Source organism: Mirounga leonina, unplaced genomic scaffold, assembly GCF_011800145.1.
Source record: "Mirounga leonina isolate KUSES-001 unplaced genomic scaffold, KU_Mleo_1.0 Mir_53, whole genome shotgun sequence".
NCBI classification, from domain to species: domain Eukaryota; kingdom Metazoa; phylum Chordata; class Mammalia; order Carnivora; family Phocidae; genus Mirounga; species Mirounga leonina.
The window spans coordinates 87,444,265-87,469,720 of NW_023270807.1; the positions used below are offsets into that span (position 1 = coordinate 87,444,265).

The 25,456-nt window shown below is 40.4% G+C and overlaps 1 protein-coding gene across 11 annotated transcripts in view; it reads right to left on the bottom strand.

The window, feature by feature from the left end:
• AHI1 (Abelson helper integration site 1) overlaps positions 1-25,456 on the bottom strand; it is a 227,252-nt gene that overhangs the window by 23,994 nt on the left and 177,802 nt on the right. For 3 of the 11 annotated variants that reach the window (XM_034990728.1, XM_034990725.1, XM_034990726.1), the window contains 3 exons: positions 23,530-23,692; positions 20,059-20,159; positions 352-410 (listed from right to left, as the gene is read on the bottom strand). In XM_034990728.1, the coding sequence (XP_034846619.1) occupies positions 352-410; positions 20,059-20,159; positions 23,530-23,692 (323 nt within the window). Of the gene's footprint in view, positions 1-351; positions 411-10,448; positions 11,508-20,057; positions 20,160-23,529; positions 23,693-24,031; positions 24,069-25,456 lie in introns of those variants that run through there. The other 8 variants (XM_034990727.1, XM_034990729.1, XR_004676570.1 and 5 more) reach the window with 8 other exon arrangements.

Consider the following 25,456-nt stretch of genomic DNA (forward strand, 5'->3'; position numbering starts at 1 on the left):
TCTCTAAAATGAGTAAATAAAATCTTAAAAAAATAAAATGTTACTCAAAAATAAAAGACAAAGTAGGTCCACGAAAACAAAAATGTAGTGTGATATTTTAATTTTATTTAATACTATTTCTTGTAACTTAGTTACATATACATCCTCAAAGTCCAACCATTAAAATATTCTCCTTAAGCTAGCTTAACTCTTTCAAAAATCAATGATCTGAAATTTAACTTTTGATGTAATGTCCTAAAAAGAGAAATGGAGAAACTGTCCTTAAAAAAAAAAAAACAAAGCAAACAAACAAACAAACAAAAAACCCAACTATTTATCACCACAAATTATTTAGGAGGAAAAGTTGCTTACTGTGTCATGGACTCTGAGCCCAGTCTGAAACCTGGGGACTTGTCCTTAATGACTGGCTGCTGTGAAAGAAGAACAACAACGGGTAAGAAAAGACTCGGAGAAGACAGTGCAGGCAAACAGTCACAACTTGCTGAATGAGAGAGCATGCCTGTCCTGAACATAAATGGCTATCAGCATCATGTATTCCCTCCGATGGAAAACCAAGGAACTGGTTCTCCAGATCATCTGAGCACTCTTTATACCTGAAGTCAGTTTTCAGGTATGTGGCAAAGAAGTCAGGGGTGAATCAGTCTAAATTAATCTAGAAATACTATATGGAGATCACTTAAGTTCAAAATTTATCTTTCATCACTGCAGCCTTCCTTCCTCACCTTTTCGGTACACTTTATATTTTCATAGTGATGATCATCATGGAGCTACATGTAAAATTTTGGATCTGAAAACTCAGTCTTGTACAAAATTTGTTCAGGATGTACTTTATTAATGGCACCTTCCTGAGGAAAACAAATTAATAAGCGCTTCCAGCGATGCCAGATTATACTGAGTGTCTTGTTAGACATTCCTCTGGAATTTGAGCATTAACTCCAGATCAAAGTCTACTGTGGGAAAATGGTGTTTGATAATCATGAAACAGTCTTTTATAAATCAACCCAATGTCACTATAAAATTGACTACAAATGTCTTTTGAGAGATAATTACATGTTATGGAAAGAATTCATTTAAAATTCACATAGAAAATATATACTGTTCCTACATTAAAGTTTTGAGTTACATACAAATGAAAGGGATACATCATATCTCTTAATTATTTAAATTAAAAAAAACTTCAGAAAACAAAAAACCAAAACGAAATGAAAGAAAAGGAGTATAACCTTTTCTTTCAGGCTTAAGTTATTTGAGTAACTATTACTTTCCCATTCTTATCTTTCCTGTAGCTTGTTTTGCTTTGTAGATTTCCTCCTCCACAATCAGATTTCTGTAAGATTTGGCACTGGATATCTTAAAACAAGTATTACTTATCATAAAGATTTCAAAAGGATATTGTTTTCTGGATCATAATTATATCATATTATTGCTCTCTGGACAGCTTTAAATCAAGCATATCATAAAAACAAGAATAAAAGAACAAGAAGACTTGGTGGTGAAAGGTAGATGTTGTAGCAAGTGACCCCATTTCACAAAACAACAAAAGAACTAGTAACACCCTGATTTTTCTCTACTGGTGAAGACGATCTGACTCAGTTCAAATGTTTTTGGGGAAAAAAGTACAAACACATGAAAAACTCAAATTCAAGGACTAATTCAGATTGCAGAACAGTCTACCTGCCCTCAACCCAATAGAGCAAGAAGAAAAGAAAACCATCAAAATCTAAACTCGAAAAGCATCAATTACAATCAAATTTCTTTAGTTTTCCCCCGCACTTATAAAATAAATTCCAAACATAGCAATTAAATTAATTTTATTTTTTACATGGTCTAAGTATTACTTCTATCTCTTTGTCCATGGCAAGACCGATGTCTTACCGCAAATGTACGTATAATGTGTGAAACTTTGTTAAAACTCTGGATTAAAAAACAAAAACAAACCCTCAACATAACAATTCTAATCAGAATCTGAACCTACTGCAGAGGTTGAGGGAAGAGAAGTCAGACACTTACACATCACTGTTAAGTCAATGTTACTTCTAATTATTTGTGACCTTGACAAATGAGTAACAACATATTGCCACGTGTAGGTCTTATCAAACCTGCTTTCAATAGTCTGTTCATGTGAAATGGATGCTATCATGTCCTCAAAAAGTTTGTCTTAAGTGGGTTTAACAGTGTCCCTGCCACCTTTCCTACTGTATTACTGTGTTACAGTAACTGGCACGTTCAAGTCCTTTTTCATGATGCAAAGGTGGCTTAACTTGGGTTCAAATCCTATGAATCTCAAGTTAATAGGGTATCCACATTACAAAGTTTTAACACTTATTTGTTAAAGGACACTTATTTAATTCGGACCAATATTCCACTTCTAAACACCTTTACTCACTCGTTCCTTGGTCTCAGCAGCAGCATGCCTTATGGGTAGTTACTCATGGAGGCAGAAGGAGGGGGAAGAAGGAGGTGTCTCTGTGAGCTGTTTTGTTTCATTTTCTCTTTTAACAAAAAAGCCCCAAGGCTATCGTACAATCAGCCCATAAGCACCGCCCCCCCACCATCAACAAGGCCAAGGAGCATGACCACCCTTCTTTCCCTCCTGTCCACGAACACCTCACAGTTGTTTTGTGACTTCGTTTCCTCTTCACGGATACCCTTGATTTGGAGAGGAGGGGATGAAGAGAGGAAGATGAGCAAAGCAAAGGAGATGAATGAAAGGACCAGAATCCAGAGGCTCCTGCTTCCCAAACCCTCACAGCTTCTCAGTGATGCTTTTAAATTTAGATACAGTGAGACTTAAACATGAAAGGAATGATTAATGGCGTGATTTTAAGTGCCCCCACTGATTACATGGAGATTCACCAAGAAGAAAACAACTCATAAATAGCTTTGTAAAAGGGAAATGGGCCATGCAGACAACTCACCCAAATATTTCTGTAAACTTGAGGAACGAATGTCAAATTAAGTAAATGTTCAATAGATGTCAGCGTAGCTAGCATACCAGTGAGCTTTAAATAAGGCAAACTTATGATATAGTATAGCTCTATATTTACATGCTGTTTATAATACCTTCTAATACCTTCTACCTTGCCCCTATGATTAATATCTACAATTTACTTATACCCACTTTTCAGGACTTTTTTTTTAAAAAGAGGGAGAGGAAAACCACCACCGCCAGAGCTGGTGGCTAAGTTCCAGTCTTGGTTCTGTCATTAACTTTCTGTGCAGCCTGAGCACAAGCCACTTAACTTCTCTTGGGATCTGTTTTTTACTTGAAAATGAACAGACAGGGCTCAGAATAAAAGCATGAATGACCATAGCAACATTCTTGTATTTTACAGATTAGGAAATGGAGGCCCAGAGTCACCAAGCTTACAGAAGTAGCCTGAAGGCTACAATTCTGTTTTTTCAAACTGATTTAATGACAAAACTATTTGTCAGAACAATTTGGCATGAAAGGCTCATATATATAAACCCTTAAGTGTAGAATTACTCTAGGTGAAGCTAGGTTTGGTGGCCTGGCAAGCCCTGTCTTCCCAGCCCTACTCCCCAGAGCCCTAAAGAGTAGGGGTCTAGAGAAGAATAGTTTATAGACCACTGGACTAGACAAGCGCTTCCAGATTTCCTCTGTTGCTAAAATTCTGTTTCCAGGAGCACAAGTTTACAATTTTATAATTTTATATATTCATATCAGTTTGCTGTTGATTCTTTGATTTTAGTATTACTGATGATGTGAATTGTATTTGATGAATTATAATGCTTTTCCTTAAGGACAAAATAGTCCCCTGCATGAAGACGCAGTTTCTAGAAGTATATTAATACAAAAAGCAAAGGTCTTCATCTCGGTTCATGGCTTGTAGCTTTTGGTACTGACTGTGCCAATTAAAACAACAACAGATATTTATGAAACCCCACTCTGTGAGGCACTGTGCTAGATGTCCTGGGGGTACAAAGCTGAACAGGCTGTAAGAAAGAGTTTATGATCCAATGGGGAAAGATGTGGATACAACCAGCAAGGCAGAAGAGGGTAAACGTTATGATAAAGGTAAAAAGAAAATGTATGGAAATAAAGGAACAGTAGCCTTGAATTGTAACTTGAGGTTTCTGAGAAGGATTCACAGAGGAGGGAGCATTTAGCGAGATCTTAAAGAGACAAACTGAAATTCTGATAATTGGAGAAGCACAAAAAAACCCTAAATAATTCAAGAAAACAAAGTGAGCAAAGGTTTGAGGAATGTGTGCCGGGCAGCCTACTCAGGAGGTTGTTTTAGAAGATGAAGAAAACTAGGTCAGAATTCAATTCAATCTTCAAGGTGTGGGATCTAGATAAACATTTATGAGATTTGGACTTTATAGACAAAGGTAGAGCCAACTGAGATTTCTGAGCTGGTAAGTCACATGACTTGATTTCTATTTTAGCAAGGTCTCTCCTCTGTGGTAGGCAGGGAACAAGTGCATTAAAGGCTGGAGGATGGAGGGGTAACCTGGGTGGCTCAGTTTTTAAGCGTCTGCCTTCGGCTCAAGTCATGATCTCAGGGTCCTGGGATCGAGCCCCGCACTGCGCTTCCCGCTCGTCAGGAAGCCTGCTTCTCCCTCTCCCACTCCCCCTGCTTGTGTTCCCTCTTTCGCCTCTCTGTCAAATAAATAAAATCTTAAAAAAAAAAAAAAAGGCTGGAGAATGGAAGAGCGAAGACTGCTGGAGGCAGGGACCAGGGGGCCATTTCATGGCAATATCCTTCCCGTGCTTTCTCCTCTCAGTTCACTCTTTAAAAAAACTGGCATCCCTAATACCTTCTGCCCTTTGTTCTTTCCATTCTTTATATTCTTCTGTTCCCATGCATTTAACCAGTGTGTTTAGGCTAATGACTTCCAAATCAATACCATGACACCAGATCTCAAGTTGTCTTCAAAATGATTCGGCAATCGCCACTTTTCAGGACCTTTTGTAAATGTAATTTTTTTTCTGAAAACACACTTAGTTTCATCAAAACTACCTAGCAAGTCTGAGTTTTCAGCAAATCTCTCCTGAGTTCCCTGGATGCCTGCAAGATATCTGCCAACTTTGCGAGTCTCAAACCGAAGTGTTTCTCATACTCTTACACGCCGAGATGCTCAAATCAGCAACCTAGATTTCTCCTTTACTTTCAGATGGATTTAGTCACCATGCCCTAGTGTCTCATTGTGTTGGGCTCGGATTATTGCAAGAGCTTCTCCCACTTAGTTCCTTCAGTACTGTTTTTTTCCAGTTTTTTTTTTTTTTTTCCAGAGCTTCTAGAGTGAGCTTTTTTGGTTCGTTTTTTAGAGACAGCTAGCGAGGGGGGTGGGCAAAGGGACAGGGAGAGAGACAGAGAATGCTAAGCAGGGTCTATACCCAGCACGGAGCCCGACGTGGGGCTCGATCTCATGACCCTGAGATCATGACCTGACTCAAAACCAAGAGTCAGACGCTTAACAGACTGAGCCACCCAGGTGCCCCTAGAGTGAGCTTTTGAAACAAGCCATTTGATCATGCTATATTCCATGCTTTAAATCTGTTGGTGGCTCCCTACGACCTCCAGGATAAAACCCAGCTTCTTAACATGCCATACAGGGACCTTCTTAATCCTGTCCACTTGTTCAGGTTCAGCAGTTTGTTTTTGACTTTGCATTCCAAGCGCCAGCTATGATGAAATATTTGTGGTGGCCCCCATACATCAGGCCTTAGCATAGATTCAGTCTGTCAGGAATGCCCTTCCTCTCATTAAACTCAATTTAGAAATCGATTCTTCTGGAAAGCTCTCTTGACCTCACAAAGCTTAGGTCAGCATCCATTTCTATTTGTTCTTTATCTCGTGTGGAAATCTGTCATTCTCCTGTGCAGCAGAACCCCCTGATGTTTGACTATCTGCCAGTTCTTTCAAGAGAGAACTCCCTGAAGACGAAGGCAGATGATGGGCATATTAGACCAGAGGTCCCAGAATGATCTCTACAGAAAAATTTCTGGGAGGCCAAGTAGAAATATACCTGGGGGATTCAGGACAGGAGCCAGGGTTACAGATGTAGGATTTGATACATCTGAAATACCAAACTATTATCTGAAACTATGGGGGTAGAGGGATAATCTAGAAAAAAATACATTAGAGAAAAATACAAAACAACAACAGAAAAGGTGCAGCACCATGTATGCTGGAGAAGGCTTGTATTACGGTGGCAGGCTGAACCAGAGAAGGAGGGAGGAGCCCTAAGTGCAGTGTTATGAAAGGGAAGAGAGAAACAGCGGAGAGATGGTGGTGTTAATGACGCAGAACGGTGGGGGTATGCAGTATTTCTTTACATGGTCTGTTAACTGCTGGGTTTGGTCCTTCCCTCCACTCTGCACTTCATCCCTTGTCCCTTCTCCCTGCGACCAGCTGGCTTTTCAATTTTTCTGATGAGCATTTCTGGCCACTTTAGGGCTTTTGCACCTGTGGTTGCTAGTGCCTCAAATGTATCCTCCTCGTAACAACTAACCATCTCCTTCTCACCACATGGCCTCATAGTCTCCCTTCACTGTCCTCTCATTGCCTCTGTGCTTCTTTTTTTGAGTCACTAATTACAATGGCTTTCACTCATTAGACGGTAACTTCTATAAGTGGAGGGGCTGTTTGTTTAATTTGCCATCCAGACAACATTCCATCCCAGTGCCTGGGAAAACGGCAGGCATTCTGTATGCATGTGTGAAATGAATAAACAATGAAGATGCCCAAGGAGTGGAAGAATGAGGACGGCCATCCCTGATGGGGGGGAGAGCTAGAAGGATGTGGGAGGGGAAAAAGACCAAAACTACAAGTGGAGGGGTCAGCTATAGAAAGAAAGGTGCTTCTTTCTGTGAGATCTGAAAGCGGCTGGAGAAGGAAGGTGAAATTAACAGAAATACAGAGAAAGGAGAGACGAGAAGTAGAGAAAATTCACGTTGGATAACTTCTCTTCATTCAGGAAGAAGAGACAAAGTCAACTTGGAGTAAGAGGTTAGGGACCGGAGGAATGTGGACAGAACTGTGACTGAGCACTGTCAAGAACCGGGTAGGGAGTCAGTCAGGGCGAACAAAAAAAGACGATCGAGACCATGGGCCTCATTGAGGCTGGGAATCCATCACAAATATGACACAGAGATACTTATGTGAGCTATGTGACTTTCTTTGGTAGTGATAAAATTCCAGAGCTAAGTACAAAAAGTGGGCAACTAGTTTGCCCCACCGGCCTGGGGGCTGGTAAGAGAAGTAGGCTCAGTCACACGCTCCAAATACTACACATGTGTCTGGCATCAAACTGGTAAATAATTGCTGCTTCTATGCATTTATTTCCTGGTGGCCCCAGTGATCTGATTCGGGGAGAATGAAAAATGATTGCAGAGAACCAGGAAGGCAGGAAGCATCAGAATGCCACCGCCATCTCTCTCTAATTCCTGCAGACTACAGAATCATTTGGGACATCCACTTCCTCTTCTGGGACGGAACTGTTCCCTAGAGATGGGAGATTAAGGAAGGAACCTGGAGAGACTGACGGAGACCTAACGCAGCCCTCTGTGCACGGCCGAACATCCGCTGTGTGCAGCACCAGCGCGGGGGGCTCCGGCGGGGGGGCCGGGCTGACTCGGAAGACTCAGAATGACCTCAGCACAGCTGATCCTATTTGTCTACCGGATCCTTCCGTCGCTCAATAAACATTCACTGGATATCTGCCCTGCGCTAGATGCTGGGAATTCGATTCTGAACATGACACGGTCCCTGCCTTCAAGGAACTTTTAGCCCTCTTATTTCCATCCAGAGAGGAAGAAAGAAATAGAAGAAAGCAGACACATGAGCCATGCTAGAAGTGGCAGGTTCTATTTCTTCCTCTTAAACCAACTCCCTTTGCCTGCACTTCTCCTTCTTCATCTTTATTATAAAGACTTAATAGGTTTTCTGAAACAGCTATGTACTTTTAGTAAAGTTTCAAAATGCAACTGATCCTCATTATTTGTGGATTGCCTGTTGGCAAATTCGCCTCCTCACTACAGCTCGTTTGTAACCCCCGATCGATACCTGCCATACTTTTTACAGCCACCGGAACACACGCACGCATGCAGAGTGCTGAAAATTTGAGCTGCCCCATGCACACAATCCCAGTTGAGGTTGGAACACTAGGAACTTCTAATGCTTTTGCATGTTTCAAATACTTTAATTTTAGCTTTCATACTATAAATAAGTATCTTTTCTGTGGCCTATTTACTGCTACGTTTTTCACATTTTTGTGTTTTGTTGATTCTGTGATTTAAAATGATCCCTAAACAATGCGCTGAAGTGTTGTCTAGTGTGACTAAATGCAAGAAGGCTGATGTGCCTTAGATGAAATACATGTGTCAACTGAGCTTTGTTCAGGATAGGAGTTCAACTTCAATGAATCAACAATATATATTACATAAAGTGTCTTTATACTTTATACCAGCTGATGAAAATGTTGTGACCAGAGGCTCACAGGAACCTAATCCTGTATTTTCCCTAGGAGCACTGGTTCAATATTCACTAATTCAATGTTCATGGTGAATTCAGAGAACATAACTACAATGAACAATGAGAATCTACTCTATGTTTTTCAGCATGTGTATCCACCAAATTACGATTTTACTGTTCTTCATTGCTACCTTCTCTTATTCCTGACACACCTATGAAGTTTTTGGGAGCTCTGTCTCAATCAAATCATAATCATTTATTAAGAATATTCTACATGTAGAGTACTAAGGTGGGGGGGCTTTGGAGGGATTAGGGCTCCTGGGAAGTTGATTCCCACTGGTTTCACACAGCTAGCTGTGGGCAATGCTTTAGAAGTTGCTGTGGAGTCAGGTCAACTCGGAGTTTATAACCAGAGATTAAGGGATCTGAAGTAGATAACGTTATTCCTCCAATGAGACTGTAAGAGCATTCTCTAGCAAAATTCCATAACTCTTGTGTCTACCAAGGAGGCTTTCAGAAATACATTTAGGGTAGGATCTGGCACCAGGACTTTTACACAAGTGGCCAATGTGATTCTGTGGCCTAGCAGTTCGAGAACTCTTAATCTGGCATATATTGAATTGGCGATTTGTTGAGGTAGGAGAGCTAAGGACTAATCTCGACTTGGGTCAGTCTGAAGCTGACTTAGTGAGTATAGCTTAGTAGTCAATAAGCATGAATTGTTGTGATCTCCTCCCTTTCTTGCTTTCTTCCCTTCTTCTGGTTTAAATCTCGATTCTTACTGGACCTACCCATCAAGGATTTCAATTTCCCTCCTGATAAACAATACTAAATAGACACAGTGAGGCTGTGTCTCATGATTTAGCAAGGGCAAATGTATGTACAAATAGCTTGGCACTGAGGTAGGTGATAAATGTAATAAGAGACAAACAATATGCCATGAGATTATGGGGGAAAAAGATTTCTCTGACCAAGTGGAGGTTCTGGCCAGTCTGTCTGCAGTCTAAATGAATGATTCCTTATTCCTCATCGTTTCAATATGTGTACATATGCATATATATCCGTATTAAACAAAATTGTTCAGTGATGTTGCTTTTAACTTTGCTCTTTACATCTTTTTAATAGGTTTATATCCACTACATGTACCTGAGCACAAACCACACTTTTTTTGTTCTAACAATATTTATAATGTAAACTTTATTAGCTATACTAGACTGAATAACTATACATGGTATTTGTGGTAATTACAAAAGTTGTGATGAAAAATGTGCCCCCCCCATAAGACTGCTCATATGGGAAAATTCTATTTGAAATGTAATTTAGGCTTATACCTGTCAGTGAGTTTAAGGATAGGGTAATATTTGGCCTCATGATCTTGGCCTAGGCATGTTTTTCTACAGTAATCTTGGGAATGATGCTGCTTTCCAGTCAGTGACTCTGCAAGATGGTATCACATGGGCAGAGAAGATTTTCTTACAAAGGAGATGTCAACCTCTGGAGGTTTATCAAGCATTCTATATTTTCTTTGTGTAAGACACAGCAGTGTATAACAGAGGTCACTACTTCAACATACCCACAGTGATGGGGAAGCATAAATAGGAGTAAAAAGAAAGAAAAGGCTCATTAAGCACAAAAAAGTTTTATACAAGAGTGATAAAAGCAAGTATGTTTCAATGTATTGTATTGTATGCAGGGTTTGTGTGGATAAGAGACTTAAATAAAAAAAAAAGGTTCTTTCCTTTGTGTGCCAACTGAAGGAGACCCGTGTTAAAATCAGAGAGCATTATGGCATTACTGGGACAGCTAAGTAATGACAAGAACATTAGCATACAGTGAATTTCTTTTTTTTTTTTTAAAGATTTTTAAAATTTATTTATTTGACAGAGAGAGAGAGAGCGAAAGAGGGAACACAAGCCGGGGGAGTGGGAGAGGGAGACGCAGGCTTCCCGCGGAGCAGGGAGCCCGATGCGGGCCTCGATCCCAGGATGCCAGGATCATGACCTGAGCCGAAGGCAGATGCTTAACGACTGAGCCACCCAGGCGCCCTACAGTGAATTTCTAAGGCAAAGGAAATAAATGGTAGTCAAGAGCTATCTACATGTAAGTGAGAGACATTTTATATATACTCTTCATGTTGACTCTCACGTGGCTGGATACATTTTCATGTGAAGCTATTGTTTTTAAGTAGGATAGTCTATAACCCCAGCACCACTACTTACATATTTGCCAGAAATGGAAAAATGAAAGCAAATTTCAGTAACAGGACCTTCAGAAAAAAGGACATGCTGATAGTTGAGTCAGAAGACAGGGCGACTGATAATAATCAATTCTGCCACTATCTAAAGGACAATTTACAACTAGGAATGACTGGTGGGAAGTTCTCCCAACAATATCTTACATATTTTAGATCTGTGACAGATTAGAGGGATGTTGCTGACTTTTAGATCAACCTTTGAAAATATCACCAGGAAGAACAAACACCGTATTATTCCATCAAACAACGCTCAAAGTCACAGTAAGAGCACGGATTGGGCCAAGTGGAACATTGGTTTGACCCAGTACAATATCCCTTATTTCATACTTCTTATGTATACTCAGATACAGTGCAGGTGAGGCTCGGGGGGATTCTCTCATAAGCCCCTTTACTTTGGAACTGGCAATTATCTAGGTCCTGGCCTAGTCAGGCTAGATAAACTGAGAAGACAAGTTGTCAGTGTGGTCTCACCCTGCTGAAGGTCAGAGGGTCCTGGAGACATGGAGGGAAACTGCCCCGAATAGCAAGCAACATAGCTGCTGAGGGGAAGAGACAGAGCCAGGGTTGAGGTACACATGTCAAATACACTGGCTGAGGCAAAGGAGAATGAGTAGAGAAAGGTCAAGACTGTATGGTTTCCTTTCAGGGTAAGAGAGATTCTGGAGGCTTTTGGAGTTTCTCCGTGTAGAACATTTAGGAACATTACTGTTGGGAGCAGAGTCTCTGGGTGTGAGGTGACTCATACTTGCTTTGCTGTCACATCATCGGGGTCCACTTACTTTCTCTGCAGAACATGTTCTCTCTCTAGACTAACAGAAAATTTTTAAATGTAAATAATGGTTTTTGAAATTAATATTTTTTCTCAAAATATTTACAAGTATTGAAACAAATTATAAATAAAAATATCTATCAATATTGTTGCACTGAGATTCTTCATGGGACACAAATTAGAACTTTGGTTTTAAATTTACTGTAAGTTAAGATTTTGGTTTAGTTCTCTTCAGATGAGGAAGAAAACTTCAAACATGCCTGAAATTTTAAAACAAATCCAAACAAGTTAACTTTTATCTACCTAATATAGTAAATTACAGACAAATCACCCGTATTTTCTTTGATAAACAGAATTACTAAAGTTAAAAAAAAGACATAAATTTTTGTCTATTTGATAGTAGACATAATAAAATAGATTTTTTTTTTTTTAAATCCAACAACCTGTTTATAATAAGTAGTGGTTATTTTTGGTATGTTTGGTATTGTGGTATGTTTGGTAAAGGGGCTTATGAGAGAATCCCTCTGCAGCCTCACCTCCACTGTATCTGAGTATACACAAAAAGTATTTTTTTATGTATACTATCAAATAGACAAAAGACAAAAAATCTTTTTTGGGGGGGTGCAAGAAGTTGGTTTTATTAAAGCATGGGGACAGGACCCATGGGCAGAAAAGCATGCTGCTATAGCAGTATTAGGCTTTAGCAATAGGAAGGAGGCAATAAAGTTATGATTTTATTTTCAATGATTTAGTGTACATTAATTGACTTTTGGATATTTGGAAAATCTGCTTCAACATACCAAAAATAACCACTATTTATTCTAAATAGGTTGTTGGATTTAACATAATAAAATCATCTTGTTTCTGTGGTTAAAAATAATTCAGATGCACTCCTGGTAGAAGGACCAGTAAATGGAAATTTTTTTTTCTGTATGAAGCAATTTTTGCAAATAGTGACATAGAGCACAACTAATCCAGGCTTAGTGAATTGTCTGACTCCTTTTGGGATGAAGAAGGTAAATGAAAATCAGATATTCTCTAGGTGAAGACAGACATACGTACCTTGAAGCCAACTGACTTCCTCCTACTGTTTTTCTGAGAGGTTGACAGAATTACCAACACAAAATTCTGTGTGCGTTGTATGGGTTGGCCGGAAGGGGACCTACCATGGAGGTAAGTGGTGCTCCTGGGTTTTCGGTTTTGCTTTGGACTAGACAAGAAAAAAGCTTTTCCTGCATAGAACTGGGGTCTGCCCTTTGGTTTAGGGGTCAGCTCTTTTGAATAAGCCCTGCCTACTCTCACTGATTCTAGATGTTAAATAAAATACTGAAAATAATTAAAACACTCTTCTCCTCATGGAAGGAGCTGAGCTATAATGGATATTTTTAGTTATCTTGAAATAGCAAAACTAATAAATATTGTTATTTAAATGAGTTTTTAAGAGAAAAACAAACACAAGCATCACAGAAATGTCTCCACACTCACAGAAAGAATCTAACATTCCTATGCATAATTATTACTCTATGTCTGGCATTTATATGAAAATATACTTAGTTGATTCAGTGTTGAAACCTTTGTAGAGTAGAAGGTAACTTTTCTGCTCTGGATTTCATTTTTAGGAAAAAAAACAAGCATTTTCAGAAATCCAAAGACACTGGGCATTTTAGGAATTAAAAAAAAAGAAAATTAGTCATTTCAGTACCTTGAAACTTAAAAAAAAATCTGTGCTAATAAGATATCCAGGATATACTGGTGGAAGAAAAAATTAGAATATTAAGTATGATCCTAGTTTCATTGAAAAAAAAAAAACTAGACATGAATAAAGACATGTGTGCTCATATGCAGAAAACATTTTTAACAGGACATGGAAGAAACTATTAGAATGAACACAAATATTAGCCAGACAGAGGGGTGTTATTTTTTATTTACACTATTCTTTATTGGTTAAATTTTTAAAACTATGAGCATATATATATATACATATAAGTATATACTATATATATATACTATATATATATATATAGTTGTGTGTATATATATATACAACTTAAAATTATTAAACATTTTTTTAAAACAGGAATTTTAACAACTTTCCTCCCCAAATAAATGGATGACATAGGTTCATGCTTAGGCTGGCAAAAATAAAAAGCTGAAGAAAACAAGGTCCAAAATACGAACACAAATAAACCAAGGCTGTCAGCACTATTTTTTTCCCCAAAGTTTCTCAGTTTTTTTTCCCTCCCTGATAGCACCAATGTTCTTCCTTCTATTAGATGCAAATTTAGAGCAGCTCATGATAAAAACGTTCTGGAGTGAGCCTGAGGAAAACATTCTCCTCTCACTCCCCTGCAGTACAGGTAATCGCTGCTGTGTCTGGGGGCTCTCTGGCCTATCATGGAGAGTTGCTGCCTCCTCAAGCCCTGTGCCCGCCTCCTGCCCTGGGAGAGCCCGATGCTGCCATCCTCCACTGACACTGCAGGGAACGCCATGAAAAGCTGGAAGGTACCTGGCGCCAGCAGCAACAGGACAGGTGTGTTCCGCTTGGAAGGACTTAGAGGATTCAGCAGCTGCCAAGCTTTTAAAAGGTATAATTTTACTTCTTATTCTATAGTTTGAATAGAGATAATTTAAAGAAAGAAAACTACTGGGGTTTCTTTTTTTCCTTAAAAAGTATACAGAATACAAATCTTGGGCCCCTGGGTGGCTCAGTCGGTTAAGCGACTGCCTTCGGCTCAGGTCATGATCCTGGAGTCCCGGGATCGAGTCCGCATCGGCTCCCTGCTCGGCGGGGAGTCTGCTTCTCCCTCTGACCCTCCTCCCTCTCATGCTCTCTGTCTCTCACTCTCTCTCTCTCTCTCAAATAAATAAATAAAATCTTTAAAAAAAAAAGTATACAGAATACAAATCTAAAAACGTGCACATGGAGATGGGTACCATGAGGCAGACGTAACAGGAATGTGAAAGTCAACGCGACACAAACCGTGGCTGGCTGTGCAGGAAGCAGTTGTCTGTGCTGCTGACTAGTGCGGGGGACAAACGGGCACTGGCCTGACAATACGAAGGCCCAGCTCCTAACTAGGAGTCATTCTGAACAAAACTCTTACAACTTTTCTGGATCTTGAGTTCCTTATCTGTAAAATGAAGGAACTGACTAGCACCACTGTGGATGATCTCTACGGTTCCTTCCAGGTCACCAATTCTGTAACTCTAAGAACACAGGACCTTCCCTTCCCCAAGTCTAGGCACTTATCATAAAAGACTACTTTTCATGTTCTTCTTTTTAAACATATCTTATATAGGATAATAAATATAAAACTTGCTCTTGAAATTAAACATCTGATAGAATTTGTGGCAGGATCTTGATAAAATCAAACCATATAATATCCTGATAAAGGAACTCAACTGAAGAAATGCAACTATGCCAGGTGCTAAGGAAGCCCAGTGACACATTTCTCGAGGGCTGGCTGTTGGCATCATGACTCAGAGTGTACCCAAGGCCTTTTGATTACCTGGGACAACATTACTGTTTCTTCTTTTTACATAAGCAGGGATCATTCTTGATACTTTCCCACAGAACGAAGTCAAATATTATCTAACTATACACTGGTACATCCATCCCTAAGAGGAAAACCACGTAGGATTCTATTCTAACACATGGATTCAGACCAAGCAGATCAAATCATGCTCTTCAACAAAAGAAATCCATGCATCTTAAACGCTAAAGGCCATCTGAGTTCCCCCTCAACCATGCGAACTTTACTACTTCCTTGCCCACATGGAGTCCTATTCTCTGCAACTTCCTTGCTTTACCTATTTTCAGTTTTAAAATGCTTTATGTTGCATGTCTGCAAGTTCCTTGAGATCTATTTAGAATTAGTTAGGGCAGCAGTGGGATTAGCCTGAAACAGACCTTGAGGGTCAAGATGGATATTTGAAGAATTGGTCCACTGGGATATAAATATAAAGGTATACTTTCAGTATGGAGATCAGTCTGTGAGAGGAAAAAGCACATAACATTAAAAAACCAACTAAGACTATGATGCAGTGAGTTCTTCTAAGTGGAGGAGGGATGGCAGAGGCAGTGAGAACTGGGGACTCTGAGAAGCAGGGAAGAGGTCCCTATTCATAGGAACACAGGCACATCAGGAAGAGGAAGGACAGTACCACCTTCCCAAGCAGCCAGTAAGATACTGACCCAAGTTCCTTCCATCTCCTCCTCCAGCTGAGGCAGAAGTAGTTCAAGCCTACTGCACACAGACATGGGGGTTAAGTAACCCCGATTTCAAAGGTCAGCACGATATGGAGTCAGGGATACCTGTAAGTCACTGTAAGTAAAGGTTATGTCTTTCATAGCATCTCACACAGCTCTTGACACGGACTAGGAATATTGCAAGCTGTTACAATGACTCCCTGTGTTAATGTTATAAACGCTTTCATTGCATTAAATGTCTTTAGGTTGTACATTTACATCAGTATCTCCCTAAATTCTTAAATCTGGTGCTCACTTCCAAACAGCGGATAATGTTACACATGTAGCATTTGCCCAAATTCCTTACCAATCCTTTGAACTATAACCCCTGTTGTCCCCATACTGTCACAAGCAACCATCGCCATATGTCCTTCCTGTATTTGAAGCTGGCGCTTTACCTAGAAACATTTTTTTTTTCAGTTCTTTGTAGCACAGGCTGTTTGTTCTCACATAACCCCAGGGGTCTGGAGTTAATACTGGCCCCCTCTTAGCTCTCTGTTGCTAATTTTAGGTTATTATACTTTCTTTCTTTTAAAGTAATCTCTATACCCAACATGGGGCTCGAACTCACAACCCCAAGATCAAGAGTGGGATGCTTTACCAACTGAGCCAGCCAGGTGCCCCATACGCTATTATACTTTCAAAGCACTCCTCCTTGGGTGCCTTTACACCTGCCTAGACTATCCCCTATTTGTCTCTGTAGCTGTTACCTTCAGACCTCGTGGTCACTCTAACACATAATGGTTCTCAATGTTGGCCATGCATTAAAATAATCTGGAAAGTTCTGAAATCTACCTATGCTGAGATCCCATTCCAGACCAATTCAATCACTTTGTGGGCATGGGGACAGGCATCAGTATTTATTTTTTCAATTTCTTAGGTGATTTCAATGTGAAGCCAAAGGTGAGACATCTGTTCTAACACAAGAATCAAGGACTTCAGCTCTTGCCTTCCCAGCGTCCAACTCTTACAACCATCGGAGAACTTTAAAGTCCAAGAGAACAAACTGTCCACCACTCTGGGTCCTAATTCCTTGGCCAGTTCAATTCGAATAATGTGTCCTTCAATTGCACTTCAGCTCTAATACACACTCTGTGAATTTAGCAGAACCTCAAGTTGCCTGACATCTGAAGTATTAAATAAGCAAAAGGATCTGTGGACTTACAGGCCGTAGTTCCAGCTGGTTATTAGCTCCTTTAGTGTATGACACCCTGCCTCCACCTGGGTGTGCATGGCTTCCTGCAACTATCCAGAGAAGCCTGCTTTCTAAGGTGGCCAGTCTTCTGATTCCACGCCCTTTCCAATCTGGCGGACCCTCCGTGGTGTGTCTGTCACTCCAGTGACTCTCTATAAACAGGATCAAGTCGCTTATCCTCTTGTGCTTGATCACATTCACAACTGCCTCAACTATATATCAAAACAAATATGCCTTCTCCACTGCTAAGTACTGAAGAAAAAAAATCCAACTACACAAAATTACGCCCCCTACATTTTTACGGTATCCAAACAGCAGCTCTCAGCACTATTCACGAACCTGTGCATGTCCCAGACGAGCTCCTGTTCCTACTGCCCTTACACAAGTGCTCTGCCGGTCACTATTCTTCCTAACTCCCTTGACCCTCCCTTTTGAAGTGGACCTCTTTTAGGTTTTGGAGAACATAACAGTATCCTTAATTTCTAGACCTCCGCTCTATCAACTTCTCTGCATCCCTCACTGATGTAGAGGGGGCACTGCTCTAAGTTCAGCACTGCTGACATTTTTGGCCAGATAATCCTTGGGTGGGGTGGGGGTGGTCCTGTGCATTCTACATGTTTAGCAATATCTATGACCTCTGCCCGTTAGATGCCAGTGGTATCCCCCCACATGCATATATTTGCAAAAACATCTCCTGACATTGCCAAATGTCTCCTGGGAGGCAAAATCACCCTAGGTTGAGAACCCCTGCTCTAAGCCAAGACTAATTTATCAACCTGGCTTCTGATAAAAACCTCTTGCTTCCTCCAAGATCCATGTGTGCTTTATCTATCTCCAACCTGAACTGCTCCATTGGTTTTATCTCCCTAGTATATAAATTTCCATGTCACTCCACTTATTTAAAAAGTCATTCCTGGAGGTGTGTCGCCCACAAGTCACTGTGTGACTTTTTTTTTCTCCAGGTGAAGCTCTGGGCATGACTTCCGTGAGCTCACTTGCTGAGGCTCCATTCTACTCTACAAGCCTCGTCATACCAGCACCAATCACTGATACTTCTGCATGGGTGCTTGAGTTCTCCTGATCACTAAATGCTCAGGTACACTCACTCACCATCTCCGACACTGCTGACTATACCCTCCTTGAACCTCTCTTCTCCCCTGGTTTCCAGGGCACTTTTTTCTGGTTCTTCCTTCCACTTTGGATTATTCTTTCTTAATCTCTCCTCCTCTTCAGACTGTCCCTGAAATACTAGTGTTCATTTGGGATTCTGTCCCTGGCCTTTCTCTCAGAACTCAACAACGTTTGTTTTCTGGGCTACCTCCTTCATCACAGGCTTCGAGGCTTCTGCTGTGATACAATGAATACACTAATTCCTCCCCATGTGATTTGAAGCCCAACCTTTTCTCAAATTCCAGTCCTGCATGTCAGACTCCCTAGGGGATATTTCTGTCTGGGAGCACTACAGACACCACTAACAAATCAAGATACCTAAAAATGAAGTCACAGCCTACTCCCTACCACTGCCTTTCTCTAGATCCCCAAATCTTCCTTACTCTTTTATTATTTCTGGATACCACCATCCATTCAGTTGTATAATAAGCCAGGGCTTTAGCACAATCCTAGATTCCAATTTCCCTAATGACATCCAATCATAAAATCCTGTCAATTATACCTTATATCCTCCCCTCCATCCCCACTAGTTTAGGCTTTTAGATTTTATTTCAATGGTTTCCTAATGAATTTCCCTGACCCAGGTCTTAGATATCTCTAATCCAATCACTATGTTGCCACTAGAATGTATTTTTAACATGCAAATCTGTCCATGTCACTCCCTGGACTACCTCCTCTAGGGGATCCCCTTTGTCTGATGGATTTACAACCTAAGCATCTCAGCAGAGCACACTAGGCTCTCCATGGCCTGGCCCTTGCATTTCTCCTATCCTCTCCACTGGCCCCTAAGTTCCCCAAACAGCACCAACCGTACCATATCACACCTTTCTCAAGTTATTCCCTCTGCTAGAATGTCTTTTTCTAAGATTATCTACAAAGCATATACTTTTTCATCCTATAAACCTATAAGCTCAAGCATGACCCCCTCTGGAAACTCTTCCTGGACTTCCCGGGGCACATTTCAAAGGTTTCTTCCTGGGTGTTCCTAACCCTAACCCAATGCATTGCGCACAGACCTTCGTTTTAGTTCCTGCCAGAGTCGGTTGGAATTGCCATAGTCACCCACCAGCCTGCAAGCTCCTGATGGGTAAGTGCTTTGCCTACTCAATCCTGTTTCAGTGAGGACTAATAGAATGCCCAGCATGGAAGGAAGCACTCAATAAATATGGCTAAATGACTGAATGACACATGAGAGGCTCAACTGTCAAAACACTCTCCCCGGGGGGGGGAGAGGGGGGGAGAAACCCAACTGTATCATGACATGGTATTCGTATATGTCAGTTCAAGGAGTCAAGAAGTGACATTATTCAGCCTAAGGCAGGAGTTAATGTTACATAATAAAATAAGTTTAATAGGTAATATATATGATGGTGCAGTGCTCACTAAGCTTTTCTACCGAAGTACTGCTATCATCAAAAGAATACTGACTGACAGCCCTGGGGGATCTGATGGCACAGGCTGAAAAACAGGACACTTCTCTAGCTAACATATCCATATTCACTTTAACTGGAAACCTTTTTGAATTACTAGCAAGTAAGAGGAACGCTCCGGGAAAGTAGGACATGCTTGTTCTGTGGGCCCTGAGGACCTTTAGCATTACCGCGCACCCCTCAGGTGGCGGCGATGAGCGTGCCGGCCTCACAGTTTAGAAACATGTGTACACTGGAAAGAGCTCACACGTCAAGTCCCAAGTCCCACTCTGGTTCCATGCCCCATCACTTGGGCTATGACTTGGGGTCTACTTTAATCTCTCTGAGCCTCCTTGGTTTCCTCATCTGGAAAATGGCTATAATAGTATTATAATAATAATTATAGAAATAGTATTTGCCTTATATTTTCCATAATGTTGGTGCCAATATTAAAAGAAATAATAATGCAAGCAATGAGATATATAAGCATGAAAAATGCAGTAATATTTTATACAGAGAGAGTGAAAATTAAAGTTCATATGCAATCCATATTCATGAAAACATTTACCTTTTGAGGAGCTGAAGAAGGTTTTTCCATTTTGGTTTTTTCCTTTGGGGTTAAAGGAGGGGATCGCTCCTTTATCTCTGGAGGCAGTTCTTGATATAATGCTGGAATTGAACAAGGAGTGCACGTAATCAAACTGAGGCGTACTGACCCATGGGGGAAAATAAACAGTGATGGAGAAGGGGGCAGATATGAAACTAAAGATCTTGATATTCACTTCCTTCGTATAACAATAAGCTACTTGACACTCAGTGTTAAGGCGATCTATTATAACACATTAGTTATCAAAACAACATAATTTATGATTGGAAAGTTTTCATCAGCAGGATTTCAAAAACGTAAAACAAGTCATTTTCACTTATTATGTGGTCATGCAGATACTTGCTTATTTTATCTCAATTCACAGTCACCAGGAACCCGCTATATGCAAGGTTATCTGCTAGGTACTGCTGGAGGAGACAGAAGATGCTCAAAAGACAGTCTCTGCTCTCAAGGAGCTTACAGTCTGGTCAGAAACAGATATGTTCACAAGTGAGTGTAACATACAGTAGAATGTGACATTATTCAAAAGAGAGGTAACAAAGACAGATTCTGATATGGATAGCAAATGCTCAATGCAAGAAGTGGTAGGTGTGTCAGACTCCGAAGAACAGGTAGGATTTTTGCCAGGCAGAGGTGTGGACAAAGAATAATTTGGGAAGATGGTACAAAATAAATGAGCACGGGGCTAGGGCTATACATGACTTGAATCAGTTCACAGGGTCGAATCTGAGATTATAATTCATATAATCTAATTACTCTACTCAGGGTATGGACTCTAAGAAGTTATTTGGGAATTTTCAAAGACTAAAAAGAAAATGTGTTTCAGTTAAATGACAACCCTGGGCAACTCTGAATTGAGAGAAATTGGTAAAATACACTTGACTGAAATTCTACAATTGTAAGATATATTAATTGGCTTTGTGTATGGGTTGATTTTATTATTAGCTTCCTTTATCTCTTATTGGAAAGGATGTTAGATGTCATTAAGTGAAGCTGTTCGTGTTTTTTTTCTGGTGGCTTAAGATACAAAAGAAGTCTTTATAATGATGGGGGGACTTCTTTTGTGTTGTTCTCTTAGAGGACATGGCTTTCAACTGAATGGTTGGTAGAGATTCTGTTCACATCTATACATTCCCTTAGAGCATTTGCCTTGCATATTTGGCTTCAGATAAAGATAAAGGACAATTTCTCCTACTATTTTTAGAGTGGAATATGCTGCTGATGGTCTTTTTTTCCCCCTCATGTTAAAACTGAGCAGGTGAGTTTTTGTTAAATTCAGGTTATAAAGTAGGATAAAAGGGAAAAGAAGATAAGCCCCGATGAAGTGAGAATTCAATCATTATATTCTCAGGTTTTCTGAGAATTCTTTGTTCTGGCCTTTAAAAGGCTTTTTCAAGAAGCAGTGACTGATGCCACAAGAAAAGTATTAATTCTTCTGGGATACAGTAAGGAATTCTGGTAGTCTGAGGATGGTCGCTACTTGAAACATGGAATCAATTTCTGCATGCGGCCACCAAGCATCTTTGCGGTATGCTTCAGAAGTCGCACTTTGGTTATTATGGGGAAAAAAAGCTAATTTCAATGGATTTTTAACCCACTGTGGATCAAGTATCTATAGCCTCTCAAGATTCATAAGCCTAAGAGGTTATTTCTGCAAACTAACTAGATTCTAAAGTTAAAAATCTAATACTATCCTCCCTGGAAATACACACATCATCTTTATACTGTCTAAGGAAAAAAGAGTCTAAATGTTTCCACTCGTGTCTGGCAGAAACAATGGATTGTAATATCTAGTGAAAATTACAGACATACTCAGGAGGAGCGACTATGATTGTGCAGGTAGCTCTCTGGATTTGAACATGGAAGCTACTCCTGCTGAACTAGAGCTACTGAGCCAGTGGGAAAGCCTCACTGGGAAGGGGAGGGAAGAAACTGAGATATGTGAGGCGACCTGGAAGTGACAAGTACTGAGCTTGTGAAAAATGACTGGGAATTAACTTGCCCTAAAATTTCTTCCTTCCACACTGCCTTTATTTTTCTCCATTACGTATCCTCTTTTGAACATTAAAAATAGCTTAAGAGCTCTCATCATTTACGACTCAGAGAAGAAGAATTGTAACAGTGGCACGGAGGAAATGAAGAATTTTGTCATGAGGGAGAGAAGTGGGTTATTTCTGAGACGCTTAGCACTTTTGAGGGGAGGAGTTTGCTGAAAGCAGCAGATAAGCTGAGGGAAAGAGCTGCAGAGACAGGGAGCCCTGGAGAGTGGGGCGGGGGGGCCCTGGGAAGTACCGGGGTGCAGACAGAGGGGTGGGTGCAGAAAGAGAACTAATTTCATCTGTGCCTAGCCCAGCACCCAGTACTCATGAAATAAATTATTCTTCCCGTCTTCCTTCATCTCTTTTGCTTTCAAAATTCAGAACTTAGGTTAGGAATCAATTGTACTTTTGTTCAGCTAGTTTGGGTTAAATGGGGCTTTACAGACAAGCCTGAAAGTCAAGTGTTATTTATAATAATTTCTTCTTTGCAGAAACAAAAGACTTAACGATAATGATTCAAAATGGAGTATTCTCGAGGCTGCCTATACTACATTTTACACCAGAACTATACAATTTCAGTGTTTCTGGAAGGAAGCTTAGAGGTGACAGAGCTCAACTTCCTCATTTCACAGGAGGAAACTGAGGCGTATCAGTATTGGTGCTGCATTTTCCTGACCTTTTGAGTGCTGGGCTTTCCTACCACACTACTGAGGGAACTGCTACTAGGAAGCATTCTTCTGAGGAAGCACTATTATACTTCTCCCCTTTCTTCAGTCTTTAAGCTATTTCATCTCCAGGCTCTCTGCATCAGTTCGATCTGCACCTCTCAAGGCCTGGTAGTAAAGCTACAGCTCTCACCAACTCCTGTTTAGAATTTCTCCTCCAGCTCATTTCTTTGGCCTTTCACAAATGGGGACTTGATTTACCTGAGAATGAAACAGTCAACTGCAGGTCTGTTTTAACAGGTTCCAGGTGGAACTGAAGTATACAAAGTCAAAGGATGGGGCTTGGGGAACTAGAGGTTCTGCCGGGGCCTGTCGGCGGAGGAGTCACTGTGGCCACAGAAGGGCCGACATAACTGTGTGTGGAGCAGGCGGTGGGCAGAAAGGGCTGAAGAGGAATGTTGGCAGCCAGACAGGCAGGGCCCCCGGGATAAGTCTGTGAAGCAAATATTCCAATCTCAGAATGGAGTAGCTTTCTAGTGCATTACTGCCCCCTCTTTTTTATGTATGTATGTATTTATTTATTTTTGCATCATGAGAACGAAAAGCAATACCCATTGGTAAACATAAGCAAAAGGGTAAATTAAGTAAATTAAAAGGTAGCAAATGATAAAATCTTGGACTATCAGTTATACCATATTAGTAAACCAGGAAGGGAGCATAAAACTTACTTTCACTAGCCACATGATTAGCTGGAAAATAACCTTCCTGTCCCTTTCCTACGCTGCCATACCACCAGTCTTCATTATCTTTGAAAAACACTCGGATAATGTCTCCGCGATGCATGGTTAGTTCATCTGATCGATTCGCTGTGTAGTCATAAAGAGCCACTACCTACGAGAGAGATAAGACCACCACAGCTTTATCACAACTGTACCACAGAGAAAACCCCCAACATTCACTTCCTCTTGCAGAAGAGCAGCTGAAACCAAAGCAGTACTTTGGTAAGTCTGAGGCTGTCTCAAGGCTTGCTAATGGGATCAGGGGTGGTGGGAACACAGCAGGAGAAGCAAGATAAAAGACTGTGGGATTGAGAAATGGTTAAGAGCATTCAATACACTAAGATTAGCTTCAAAATAGCAGATGTTAATTTTTTTACAAGTGAATTACTTGTGAAGCAAATAAAAAAAAGGCTCACACACCATTCACTTTCTTAGAATTGTTTTATACTACCTTTAGATCCCATTCTCCCATCTCTAAGCAGATGTACCTGAAAAAAAATTCTTCTGAATGTCAACAATTTTATAAAAAGGAAAGAGCAATGAAACAACCTGATTACATAACTTCATTGTGATCACTTGGTTTACTGTTTATGTTTCTTTTTAACATATATTTCCCCACAAACACATGCTTTTTGGTATTTTATATCAACAATCTAAATCTTTTGACTACTTTTAAAATACTATTAAGGTTATTTTCACTAGATACAATTTTTTTTTTTAAAGATTTTATTTATTTATTTGAGAGAGAGAATGAGAGACAGAGAGCACGAGAGGGAAGAGGGTCAGAGGGAGAAGCAGACTCCCCGCTGAGCAGGGAGCCCGATGTGGGACTCGATCCCAGGACTCCAGGATCATGACCTGAGCTGAAGGCAGTTGCCCAGCCAACTGAGCCACCCAGGCACCCTCACTAGATACAATTTTAAGAGGAAAAACCTTTCTACAAGAATTCTCTTCTCTGTATTGATTTTTTTTCCTTTTTTAAAAGCTAAAATCAAAATGAATGAGTGCACAGAAACTTAAGAAATTCCTTATAGCAGTTATAAGGGGGAGGGAGACCTTAATCCATCTTATATGTCATGCATTGTATAATGTAGGACATGGTATGTATACTAAAGAATAAACTACTTCTTTTCCTACTTAAATGGGATTTGAAAATTAACAGGGGTTGCCTGGGTAGCTAGTGGGTTAGGCGTCTTACTCTTGATCCTGACTCAGGTCTTGATCTCAGGGTGGTGAATTTAAGCCCCACACTGGGCATGGAGCCTACTTAAAAAAAAAAATAAATAAATAACAGGTTATACAACTATATATGTAATGGAAAATTATCATTACAATCCTTTGCATTTAGGTTGAGTACTAATTCATTTACTTAACAAGTATTTACTGAAATCCTAACGTGCCTGGTACTAGGCTAGGGGCGAAATATACAACAATACAGGATCCTTTCTAGAAGGGTTACCTCATTTAGGCTCTGCAGGAGAATAAAGGATAATCAGGAACTGGCCAGGAGAAGAGATGGAAAGCGTGTCTCAGGTAGACTGTACTGCATGTGTCAGAGTCCAGGGAACAGAAACCCCAAATAGTTCAAATTGGTGGGAGCCTGAATTAGAGGTAAGAGCCCAGGTAGCTGGGTGGAGGAAGGTGAGGCTGCAGGGGTAAGTAGGGACTGAAGGAACATGCATGCTGCAGGAGCTCATACTCATACTATGGGCAATGGGAAGAGACAAAGGTTTTAAGTAGGAGATGCCGTAACAGTTCACGAAACTCTGGATGGTGCCTTTTAATTAATTTACAATATTTATTAACACATTAACCAGGAAATTTTAATGGATAAATCTGGAATTACCTGCTGTCACTATATGGTGTTAGGGCAGTA